This window comes from Lissotriton vulgaris, chromosome 1_1 (assembly GCF_964263255.1).
Source record: "Lissotriton vulgaris chromosome 1_1, aLisVul1.2, whole genome shotgun sequence".
Lineage (NCBI taxonomy): Eukaryota > Metazoa > Chordata > Amphibia > Caudata > Salamandridae > Lissotriton > Lissotriton vulgaris.
In genome coordinates this window covers 370,210,909-370,224,274 of record NC_141685.1, presented here as the reverse complement: position 1 = coordinate 370,224,274, position 13,366 = coordinate 370,210,909, and the positions used below count along the sequence as shown (strand labels likewise).

The 13,366-nt window shown below is 45.1% G+C and overlaps 1 protein-coding gene across 2 annotated transcripts in view; it reads left to right on the top strand.

Annotated features, from left to right (window-relative positions):
- EPS15 (epidermal growth factor receptor pathway substrate 15) overlaps positions 1 to 13,366 on the top strand; it is a 916,228-nt gene that overhangs the window by 776,041 nt on the left and 126,821 nt on the right. For both annotated transcript variants that reach the window (XM_086952422.1, XM_086952423.1), the window contains one exon: positions 5,384 to 5,453. In XM_086952422.1, the coding sequence (XP_086808548.1) occupies positions 5,384 to 5,453 (70 nt within the window). The remainder of the gene's footprint in view (positions 1 to 5,383; positions 5,454 to 13,366) is intronic.

Here is a 13,366-nt window from a genome sequence, read left to right as displayed (position 1 = left end):
CCAACACAAATAAAAATGTTGTCATTTACAATGCCAATAGTTCTAACTTTTTCAAAGGCGAGACCGTTGCATTGTAAATGCTCGTTCATTTCCCCTAGCCAGTTGCTAGATAAGAATCCAGTAACTCTTAACACATTTTGTACATCCAGATTGCTTGATTTGTCGGGATCCTAGGGGTTTTTCTTCACCATTAGACTGCCCAGCTCTCTTGCAAAGTGGTACTCCTTAGAAATCGTCTAACCACAATCCACTCTTTATCTCTGCTAGACTAATACTATGCATTTCTTTGTTCATTTATTAAATAAAAACAATGCACATTAAACATTAAATCAACAAGAATAATTTTTTCAAACAAGTAATGTATTACACAGGTTCCTCATTAATAAAAGTCTTCAGGCAAGTCCATTCTTTTGTTTGATACATATGAACAAGCAAAGGTAAATACAAACTCACTTGTTTTGCAGTGGTGTCTGTTTCTCTGTCTTCTGGTCAATGGAGCCATTGACCCACTTCAATAGTGCTCTTCTCACCTTTTGTACTTGGTGCCACTTTCTCCCAGGACAACACGATCAGTGCTTTGAGTGTTGTTGCCTGTTGTCCCTTTCTGAGCTCTTCCATATAAGCTTTTCCCATTCAGTAGACTCGCCACCCTGTGGGGGTTGATCTTCCACAGCCAGAAAATTTCACAAACCGCATATCATGTCCCTCCTTTTACTTGGAAAAGTGTGGTATTGTTTTCTGTCGCTCTTTTTGAATGATGCAGTATGAGATAGGGCCTCCCTACTGTCGACCTTTTGTTTTGTGTCCCCATCGTCTGCAGACCCTAGAGGTAGCTCCAAATAGGAGGTGAAGACTTGAAGAAATGCATCTTCTTTTTCAACTTTCTGAAAATCCATTTGACAGCACACATTTTTTTATGGGTTATTTACATTTTTAAAAAACTCGTTTTGAGGTAAGTAAATGATTTTGATGCTAAATCAGTAGTATATGTAGAAGCAGCAGAATAATTTGTGTGCATAGAGTAATAAACTGCTGCGACATCCAGCTCAGACATACTTATTCTCTTGTATTCTTTTCTTACATGATCAGTGGAATTTTGGGAAGGGTGCAGGTGGTGCACTGTTTTTTAGGTCTCGCGACCTATCAATGCGCATGCGCATTGAGCGGAGCGAGAATTCAAGTGCTCAAAATGCTCGTGAAACCAAGGGTTTCTTCGTGCGGTTTTCTTTGAGTTCACGTGAATCACGTGACCAAACAAGCACGCGCATCAGCCTCCCTCCCTCCCTCCTAATTGCATTTTTTCACGGCCGCACAGCACATCAAAGGGCTTCTCCCAGCGTGTGATGTGCGGCTTCTCCTCCACAAATTATTCATGGCTGGCCGGTGGCCGGCCGTACTTTCAGTTTCCCGGCCGCTCTTATTTATTTTGTATCTGAAGCCTTTCAGTGGATGTGTTTACTGTTGGATTTTACTTGGCCAGTTCCCACTGCTGCATAAAGTGACTCTTTCAAATGTTTTTTTTCATCTGTCGTTGCATACATAATAGTTTCCTTTTATGGGACTCGCTAGGAAACTTCCAGTACTTCGATTGGCTTGGTTTGCCTTTTACCATAGTCACCCGTTCGTTTTGGCATTTTATGGCACTCTCCCCGCCAAACATCAGACCTGGTAACAATTGATGCATGCCCACACCCCTCCCCTCCCACAATATCCCGTGACGTACGCAGACATCAATCGGATCAATTTATATATGAACGCTCCCTTTAAGGATGTGCTCTCCTCCCTCCCACAATATCCTGTGACGTACGCAGACATCAATCAGATCATTTTATATATGAACGTGTTTGTGCTGGTCATTGACGTCAAGCAGTGCGCGAAAGGATTTGTGAGTTGTTGATCTCTTTGCAGTGGAAGCAATGATGTAGTAGTTACCCTGTTACTGTGATGAGGATTTGAAGATGGCAGGTATTCTAATCTTCTCTTCTTTTCTGCAGCTCATTGTTATGTCATCTTTTGTTTGATATTTCCTTCCGGCCTCATTTTCGTTCTTCTCTTTTTGATAAGGGACTTGCTTATATCCGTCCTTACATGTGTCTTTAGTATCGTTGGCTCTTATTGCTGCCAATGCTAATAAGCAAATGTATGTTCTGGCTTTGCTGCTGTTACTGTTTTTAATCGCTCAGAGCTCGCTACATCAACCTTTCATATTTGTAGTAGTGTACACTCCTACATTTAACAGTGTAACCATACCTTCCAATAAATGAATGCGACCGAAGACCGCCGCCATTCTTGAGCTCTCTGAACATTAAATTGTCTGAACCCTGATAACTCCTGGAGGTGCTGTCTTTCCCTCACAGGACACTTGAGGCTTCTATGCGCTTCATCTCGTGCGCGACACTGCTGCGAACAGCCGTCTGTACTTCTTGCTTGCAGAGGGGTTTCCGGTGAGGGCAAAACGTTTGGTACATTTTCAGCAAGTCTCTGCAATATTTAGTGATTGCGTGTGGTTAACACCAGGCCCGCCCTGCAGACGTGCTTTAGCGGCTTTCATCGGGCTGTATCTGTCAAAAAGAAATACACTGGAAAGAGATTTGATGTGGGATATGATGAAACCAGTCTGAGTCATGCAATGAAGTGTTTGAAAAATAAACACCTTTCAGACAGACGTGTCCCTGCACAATTCTAAATGAAACACGAACTGCTATGAGGTTAGATGCCATGATCTGCATTAAACACATGAACAACTTTAAAATGAGCAATGACAACTAACCCTTCTGATTAATTCATCTACTTTGCTAAATTCTGAAGAGTTTCAACAAAAACATTAATCTCAAGAAAAAAATCCGAAATTCTTTACTGTTTCTTTTGTACTCGTGCAGCATTTCTCTTGAATTCGCTGACGTTAGGCTCTCTTCACTACTCGAGACAGCCCCACGGCACCTCTTGCCTTTCACAGGCTCACCTCCTGCCCCTTACTTGTCTGGCGTCACTCAGGCTCATGGCAATTGTCCCTGATTGTTAAAATATGTTGTGCCTGCTTGGATTTTAACCTACAAACTACACATACATGTGCTTCTGTAGCAAGAACTACTCCCCACTATTACTCATTTAAGAGCACCCGCATGCCCCTCCATCTTCTATCCATATCCTTTACACCCACACTTCCAGAGGAACACTTTATTCATGCAGCATGTGCAGTGGCATGGGGAAACTGAGGAATCGGGGACATATTAAACACAGACTATTGCTTCATTTTAAATTTTAATCAGGAACCAAGGAGCCTGTTCTTCCTGGCACTGAAGGCATCGTACACTGTCCACTCCACTACGCACTTCCACAGATTGTGTACTTGGCTCCGTTGTTATGTATGCTACCAGTGCTGTAGTTACACCTAGACTACCTGTCATCATCCTTCAATTCACAGCCACCACTAACACTATCCTTCATCCCCTACACTGCACTTACTAGACAGTCTCTTCCATTTGTGTTGCAGGTGCCGTTCAGTGTCGTACCTACACAAACCCATTCATCCCAGATTATTCCTTTATTTTCTACATTGCCCTTTCCTAGCCTTTACCCCAGCATTTTCTAGGATTGTAACTTCTGTTAGTGCAGCAGGTGCAGTGGCTCCAGGGACAGTAGTTTCTCTCCCGTGGGCTTTCATCACAATCCGCACAAGTTGTGTTTTTTTGCGTCCTGCTACTTGTAAACAACCATAAGCTCACTATTTGTTCTCTAACCCCCCCCCCCCTCGTGTGCCCTTCTTTCTGTTCCACATTAAAGCTCCACAGCTCCCCTTCATGTCCTTTCACCCCTTTTGCCACCACTGACTCTACTTACATTGTCTCATCCATCAGAGGCTGCCTGCCTTCCTGGAGTTTACTTTCAGCATTCATGGTATTCTGCTCTGTACCAATGACACTTCATCCTTCAAGCCCTTTCAGCCTGTTCCGTAATACAAACTATGCTTATTTAAACCTTGTCCTTTACTTACAAACTCACGTAAGTGAGGTATGCACTTGTCTCTCCACAAACACACCTCCAAGTCTCCCTTTCCCATCCCTGCACTACACAACTACACTTACTGGGCCGTACCTTTACAATGTGCAGCTCACTCTGTTCAGCTATCGCCCTCACTGTCCATCTATCGCCCTCACTCTGTCCATCTATCGCCACCACAGCATCACTCGGCGCCACCATTCAACAACAACTGGTTCAAATATGTTCTCTCAATGTTTCAAGCTTTATTACAAATGTCATGAACAGATGTTAATATTTCACTTCTGTTCTTGGATTTTCGTCACAATAAAATACACTTACATAATCTTCAGAAGTTATTTACAAAAGTTTAAGCTATTGCCATTATAAATTATGATAACTTTTATTTAAGTATTATTAAAAAAATTAAAAGCCATTGTTATTTGTAATATCAATACATGTAAGTCACGTAAATACAGCACATTGCATTACAAATGCTATAGGTGTCACATTTGCAAAAGTTATAACTGTTGGCATTGTAAATGATAAAGCTATTAATGTCACTATTTTCAAAACCAACATATAAATAAAATATTTGTCATTTATAAGACCAATACTCAAACTCTCCTAATGCGAGACCTATTGGCAATGCCAGTGCTTGTCTCATTTGGTGTGTGTGTTGTGACTTTAGGAATGACTAGTCTTCTGTCCCGCTATCACTAAAGACGTAAAAATGATTAAACTGAATTCACTACACCAGTTTGTTATTTATTTATGGTGACACGGTTTGGTAGCATGTAAAAAAGTTATTTTGCAATAACATTAACTTGCCTGATCTTTTATCCCCAAATAAGCCAGAACTAAAGTTGCAATAATAAATTAAACTAGTCCTAGACTATATGGGAAGTGAATTTGTCTGGGATTTAAAAAGAAATTACTGGAAGTCTTTGCAGGGATATAATTAAAGCATGTCAACATATTAATAGTCTTTATTTTGGAATCTGTTTTTAAAACAAATGTTTTATATGTATATCGTATTCCTGTGGCGCAAACCTAGCCAAAAGTCAACAGAGCTGCATCAAAGACCAGCATATAGTCAACACGTGACGGGAGAGGTAGCTGGGGTGTGGACAGTTAATGCATTGTGATGTAGTGTTCTGTAAAGGGGTGAGTTTTCAACTCAACTTCTTACAGTTAATTTTCATATGAAACAGACAGAGGTACAACATGGCAACAGAGAGCATTTTGTTCATCACTTATGTATAGCATGATACCTGTACTTAATATATTTAAGTATTACCAGTTGTGCAACACTTTCGATCTGCTAATAATAATACCTATAATTGATTCACAACTATTTTATGATTAGTTTTTGTTCACATATGCATTGCTACTTATTTCATAGAAAGAAAAGATGAAGATCAATGACCCCTTTGCCCCAGGAGGAACTGTTGTTGCTGCCGCGAACGAAACAGGTATGATGTCAATTTGTGTGTTCATGCACTTACACCAAAGCTTTTCAACTGCTGTGCAAGTAGGTAGGCAAACACAGGCTCCCAAAACACCAGTATGGGTGCTTGTCCAAGTGTAAAGGGACTGGCACACAGCCAAGCTATCTCACCCCAAACCTTCGCTACTGCTTAAAACAAATCCGTTCCTTTTTATATTTGTTTTGTTATTATTTTTGTATATTATTTTACCAGTTAGTGGAGCTCTTACTTGGTAGGCATGATTAAAAGTTATTATTTTTTTAGGTTATTCGAATTAAGAAGCAAGGTACATTTCAAATGACAACATTTTGAGTTTCCAGAAACTGAACCTTTGTACCGGGTCTTGCATGTTTACAACCTTAAATGCACATGAAGACCTCATGTACCTGTGGATTTAATGTGGAGTTATGACTCTGTTTTTGCAGTTGTAGTGTTCTGTTTTGTCATGTTCTTTGTATCTACTGTATTTTCATAATTCATTCCTAGCCATAAAGGAAGGGAGCACTGTTCAATAGCGGGCATACAAGGTAAGCATGAAGGGCTTGTTCTCAAATAGGAGTGTATCCACCATGTTTCTTTGTGAGGCAACTAATGGATTCTCAGTTTCTAAAATGAACAAGCATTTACAATGCAATGGTCTTGGCATTATTAAAGGTAGAGCTATTGGCATTGCTCATGACATTTTTTTTTTAAATCATAAATAAATAGCATTGTCATTTACAATGCCAATAGCTTAATCGCTCGCATCTGCATGCCCTATTACATTTACACCCACCCACCCACACACAGAGCCACCTACACAGAGCCACTTACACAGAGCCACCCTCACACAGACAGAGCCACCCACACACAGAGCCACCTACAAAAAAAGCTATCCACACAGAGCCACTTACACACAGAGCCACTTACACACAGAGCCACTTACACACAGAGCCACTTACACACAGAGCCACTTACGCACAGAGCCACTTACGCACAGAGCCACACACACACACAGCCACACACACACACACAAAGCCACACACACACACACAGAGCCACACACACAGAGCCACACACACAGAGCCACACACACAGAGCCACACACACAGAGCCACACACACAGAGCCACACACACAGAGCCACACACACAGAGCCACACACACAGAGCCACACACACAGAGCCACACACACCGAGCCACACACACCGAGCCACACACACCGAGCCACACACACACAGCCACACACACACAGCCACACACACAGAGCCACACACACACAGCCACACACACACAGCCACACACACCCAAAGAGCCTCACACACCCACAGAGCCACACACCCACACATACCCACAGAGCCACAGAGCCACACACCCACACATACCCACAGACCCACAGAGCCACAGAGACCCACACACAGAGCCACACACACAGAGCCACACACACAGAGCCACACACACAGAGCCACACACACAGAGCCACACACACAGAGCCACACACACAGAGCCACACACACAGAGCCACACACACAGCCACACACACACAGCCACACACACCCAAAGAGCCTCACACACCCACAGAGCCACACACACCCACAGAGCCACACATACCCACAGAGCCACACATACCCACAGAGCCACACACACAGAGGAGCCACACACACACACAGAGCCACACACACACACAGAGCCACACACACACACAGAGCCACACACACAGAGCCACACACACACATACACACAGAGCCACACACACACACAGCCACACACACACAGAGCCACACACACACAGAGCCACACACACACAGAGCCACACACACACAGAGCCACACACAGACACAGAGCCACACACACACACAGAGCCACACACACACACAGAGCCACACACACACACAGAGCCACACACACACACAGAGCCACACACACACACAGAGCCACACACACACACAGAGCCACACACACAGCCACACACACAGCCAAACACACACAGAGCCACACACACACAGAGCCACACACACACAGAGCCACACACACACAGAGCCACACACACACAGAGCCACACACACACAGAGCCACACACACACAGAGCCACACACACACAGAGCCACACACACACAGAGCCACACACACACAGAGCCACACACACACAGAGCCACACACACACCCAGAGCCACACACACACCCAGAGCCACACACACACCCAGAGCCACACACACACAGAGCCACACACACCGAGCCACACACACACCGAGCCACACACACACCGAGCAACACACACACCGAGCCACACACACACCGAGCCACACACACACCGAGCCACACACACACCGAGCCACACACACACCGAGCCACACACACACCGAGCCACACACACACCGAGCCACACACACACAGAGCCACGCACACACACAGAGCCACACACACACACAGAGCCACACACACACAGAGCCACACACACACAGAGCCACACACACACACAGAGCCACACGCACACACACAGAGCCGCACACACACACACACACACACAGAGCCACATACGTTTTTGTCCCTTTTGATGCTAACAAATTTTACAAGTTTGCCCATGTTTTTAAAGAAATGTTAACCTTATGTAATCTTTTATGATACACTTTGTGTGAATCGACTAAAGATAATTGAATTGACATGCTGAACAGTATCGGGTATCGCGTATCACAAAAGGGAAACACCTCCGTGGAGCCTTACAGGACATCTGTCACAGGGCGAGCTCCAGAGTTCAAAGGATGGACGCGCTTTCACAGGGCCAGCTGCCGATAGGCGCCTTCGAGAGAGGCACATAAGCCCCGTCCTTTTCAGACTGGGGGCGTGTTTTTTAGGTTTGGTGACAGAAGACGTCACAGATAGAAAGAACCTAAAAAACATGCCCCCGAAACTGGAAAAGAAGGGGCTTGAAGGGAGTGATGCCCCTCTCCTCCAATGGCTGGCCTCCGTTCAATGTACTTAATGTTTCTTGGGAAAGATTATTTTTTATTTGTCAAACGTTTCCAGTTTGCTTAGAAGAATTCTTGCACATAGAAAATCTTCACCTGCACAAAGCGGCCCCTTTGACTTGCATATTAACCCCTAAACATTGTCTGGGTGCATGCTAATGGTGGACTGGTTTCTCAAGACCATCGCAGATCATAGCATACTACAGGGTCTATGGATGGCTGTCGGCCTGCTTCAAGATGCAGATTTGTAGATCAGTGAAAACAAATCTGTCCTCCAAACCAGTTTGTCGTTCAGTGCTCAGATGGTAATGCAAGAAACACAGATCTCAAAAGTGTTTCCTTTAGATGAGAGACTGTCATAAATTCAGAGCAAGTGTCAGTTCCTGGGGAAACTCTGTGAACAGTAGGACACATCTTTTCTGTTCAAGGATCTATGGTTTTGTGCATCTTCAGATGTCGAGGAATTGGGACAAACAAATCTTGATGAACAAACCATATGTTCACTTTGTAGTGTGATGATGCAAGAAGAACATGTTGCTCCAAGACAAACATGTTGCTCCAAGACGTCCCCTTTCAGAACGCTCTTAGGCCATTGTAACAGATGTGTCAAAGTGGGGATTGGGAGCCTACAGTGGAAAACTCTAAACCTTTAGCTGAGGTGTCATACCATTATGATGTAACTTAGGACGCTCGGCCTGACCCTAATGTCTTCTGTGCTAACAGTTGCTTCCAAATCCACTTTTCTGCACACCATACACAATGCAAACTTCAATGCATTACCTCAACATTCTTCAAGAGAGAAACTGACCTCAAGCCCTTCCAATGAGGCCATATGACATTTTGGCATAGCAGCCTCAGGGCAGTCCATCTCACAGATCTGTAGCACGCAAAGGAAACCTAGTTCAGCTATCACCATGTGGAAGAACTTTAGTGGGTGCTAAATGATGAAGTTATTTTCAAGATTATCAAAATATTGGGAACTCCTGCCATCAATTTATTTGTTATGAAACAAAACGCAGGCCTTTACCTACGCCCCAAGTCACAGAAAGTACAGCTCCGGTTTGCTGATTTGGCCCTACATATACCGAAGCGCTCCATCACTATGAGGTGGAAGTCGGCCCTCCCCCCAATCTGCTCTGCCGCGCATTGTGAGGGCCTGGCCGCCTTTTTTGTGGAAAAGGTGGAGGCCATTTACCGTTCTTTTCCTGGCTCATCTCCATCTTCGGAGAAGCTGGAATCTGGCCCGAAGACAACCATGTTTTTGTGCTCTCTCCCAGAGATCTCGATGGAGGAATTTAATAAAATTGCGGTGAAAGTCCAATCAGGTTCACCAATGGATCCTCTACGACCTACCCAATTCAGAGAATCTGCTTCACTCTGTTTCCCTCCTTTATGCGACCTTATTAATTTATCCCTGACGTCAGGCTCTGTCCCTGGTAGCTGGGAACAAGCCCAGGTGATGCCCATTTAAAAAAAAAACCTGCCCTGGACCCATCAAAATTGGAGAACTATCGTCCCATATCCCTTCTTCCGTGGGTGGCAAAACTGACCGAGGCCCACGTCAATGCCATCCTATCCAACCATCTCCATTCTGCCAATATCTTAGACCCTTCACAGAAGGGCTTTCGACCTGGCCACAGCACTGAGACTGCGCTGCTCTCAATGGTCGATCACCTGCGAACTTTGGTTGATTCTGGTCAAACGGCGGCACTGGTGCTTCTTGACCTCAGTGCCACGTTCGACATTGTCTCCCACGCTGTTTTATTACAGCGTTTGGGTGAGGCAGGCACCGACAACGTGGCACTCGAATGGTTCTGATCGTTCTTATCTGGTCGCACATTCAGGGTTGCCACTCCTCCCTTCCAATCTAAACCCTATACTATTGCACAGGGTGTTCCGCAGGGGTCGGCTCTTAGCCCCACACTTTTCAATCTCTATGTGCAGCCGCTGGCTGCTGTCGCCAAGCGTTGGAACCTGACTATGGTGTCCTACGCTGACGACGCGCAGCTGGCGGTTGCAGAAAGTGGGGCCTCCGACCTTGAGGCGGCTAAGTTCCGTGATGGAATCAGCTCAGTGGCCCATTGGATGACTGATAATTGCCTGCAATTGAACGCCAAAAAAACCGAGGTGCTCATTGTTGGCAGGCAGAGTCATCTCTGGGGTGATCATTGGTGGCCATCTGAGCTCGGCCCAACCCCTATCCCTGCCACCGAGGTTAAAAACCTAGGGATCTGGTTGGATTCTAAACTTAGTTTTGTCTCTCACACTAAGAAAACCGCTGCCATGTGCTTCGGGACTCTTCGTCGGCTCAGATCCATTTTTAAATTCTTTGATGCTCCAACCAGACAGCTTATTGTACAAGCTACGATTTTGTCCAGGTTGGACTACGCGAGTTCCCTTCTGCTGGGAGCTAATCAGGCCGAACTTTCCAGACTTCAACGAGTTCAAAACGCTGCCGCCAGGGCTCTGGTAGGCTTGCCGAGATTCTGTTCGGCCAAAAAAAATTCTATAAACTCCATTGGCTCCCTGTTGCTCAGAGGATTAAGTTTAAGTCGCTTTGCCTTTCGTTTAAAATTCTGAAGCACTCCTCTCCTCAGATCCTGGAGCATTTTATCTTGCCGTATGTACCCCCGCGGTCTCTAAGATCTTCAGGACTCCATCTGGTCACAGTCTCGCGCTTCAAGAGGGCTAGGGCCGGTGGCCGTTCTTTCAGAATGCTTGCTGCCAGGCTATGGAACTCTCTTCCTGTCCATATCCGCGCTATTGACGAACTTCTGGTCTTTAGGAAGGCCGTAAAAACCTTCCTTTTTCCTCAGGATTCCTAGAGTTGTTATGGTTGTGTCTTTGGTACTGCTTGTGCCCGGCTTTTTGTCTATTATAGCGCCGGGACGCCCCTTTGCTGGGGCAGCTGCGCACTCTACAAATCCGGCTAACATAACATAATATAACATAACTTTACACTCATGGCACATGTAGGCAGTCTGATGGTGCAATGCAGAAAGTGCAACCATTAGAAGAGAAGAATATAGGGGCCTATGGAAAAGCCAGATCTCCATAGATGCTTGAAGCCCTTAAGGCAATCGAGCCCCCTTTTCCACAATGCAAATAAAACACGAGTCCACCTTTCCCTGATAAACAGCCATGTCCGGCCACCCACCGAGCTCGGAATAAGCTAAAGGATAATGAGGTGAGCCAGATAAGACAGGGGGTGGGGTGGGTTCCTTAGGAATGTTATTTTTTGAATTTTAATGTTTACATACGGTCATTGAATGACAATTAACCTCAGATAAATCCTCAATTGCATGTAGACGTTATAATATTGATGTCTTGCATAGCTAAATGCCTAGATCTTGAATTAATCTAATTTGAACATAGAATTTTCTAAGTATTAAATAGTTCTAGCTCCGCCTATGCATCCATCATTTTCATGCCCACACTGTAAAATCAATAAAGTATGTAATAAAAAAAAATGAAACCGCACGCATTCACTTTCCTGGAAGCTTCTTCCATTTGGAGTGGTTGTTGGATAGATTGTTAGACATTCTTTTGACTTTTCCTACGATTTCTGTGCCGGCCAAAATGGTTGCCAAACTCAGACAATGCAAGACAACGATTAACATTACACAGGAGTGTTTGCAGCACTCGCGAAATAAGTATATTTAGCTGCAATTACCATATGCTGAAAATGTTCCCCATTAGCAACTATTTCACCATTGTAGTGAATTAAAACGTTTCTGCCCTGCTTGCGAGTTAAAATGCTTCCTAAATGTAATGGTCTCCCCTTTTGAAGAAATAGTCAAAATTAATCTCTAGAGATTGTTTATTGCAGTTGGCCCGAGTTGAGAGTTCGCGTCCAGCTGTGTGTGCACAGAAGAACATTGTATCGTGTTCCATCATGATAAGGGCCGTTACTGTCTGCTCAAAGTAATTTTATATTTTCACCTGACTTCAAACAGTTTTGCACGAGCTTCGCCCCCTGATCATTAGACACCGTGCGGATTTGTCACTGCCAACGACGCGTGAGAGGGAATGACTCAGCAATTCAGTCCTACATTAGTCAGCGCAGGCATGTTATACCCTAAATACACTCGCCACCTGGGAACAGTGGGGGGAATGATTGCCTGTTCTCCTTCAGCGAGACTGCAATTACCAGAATGCACTAGGGTAGCCAGTCGCACAGTTGGCATGAGGGGACCTCGATGAGAACAACAACAGATCTTGACTAATGCCAACAGCCTACAGTGCCTTTCCTGACGGCATATCATGCCCCTGTCAGTGATGTGGCATGAGGAAGTATGCAAAAAAAATGAAACGACATGCATTCACTTTCCTGGAAGCTTCTTCCATTTGGAGTGGTTGTTGGATAGATTGTTAGAGACATTCTTTTACTTTTCCTTGGATTTCTGTGCCGCCCAAAATGGTTGCCAAACTCCGACAATGCAAGACGATTAACATTACACAGGAGTGTTTGCAGCACTCGTGTAGTAAGTATATTTAGCTGCAATTACCATATGCTGAAAATGTTCCCCATTAATAATTGCCCTGTCACAGCAGGCAGGCTCGCTCGGCTCAAAGGCAGCCCACTGCAAGTTTTCTTTCCTAGTTTGCACTCTCCCCCGCCCCCCGCTGTTATAATATCCATTTACCGGCCCTGGGATTGATCTGGTGCAGCGTCCAAAAAAACACTGTGGCTGCCGCACCGTGGCTCGGTCTGTGCAGGGGACACCTTTCCGCGGTCAGGCATAAATGGGGGCTAGGGACCACTGCACGCGGCGGGGCCACGGGCTGGGCTGCAGCATCAGAGGAGCAGAGAGGGTGGGTGCTCCAGTGCCGGGACAAGCAGAAAGAGTCCTAACGGCAGCAACGAGGCACATAAAACAAACAATACTTGAAGGGAAAGTCTCTCCGGCTTTCGTAGGAGAGGGGACAAACCGCACACATTGTGGCCCAGGTA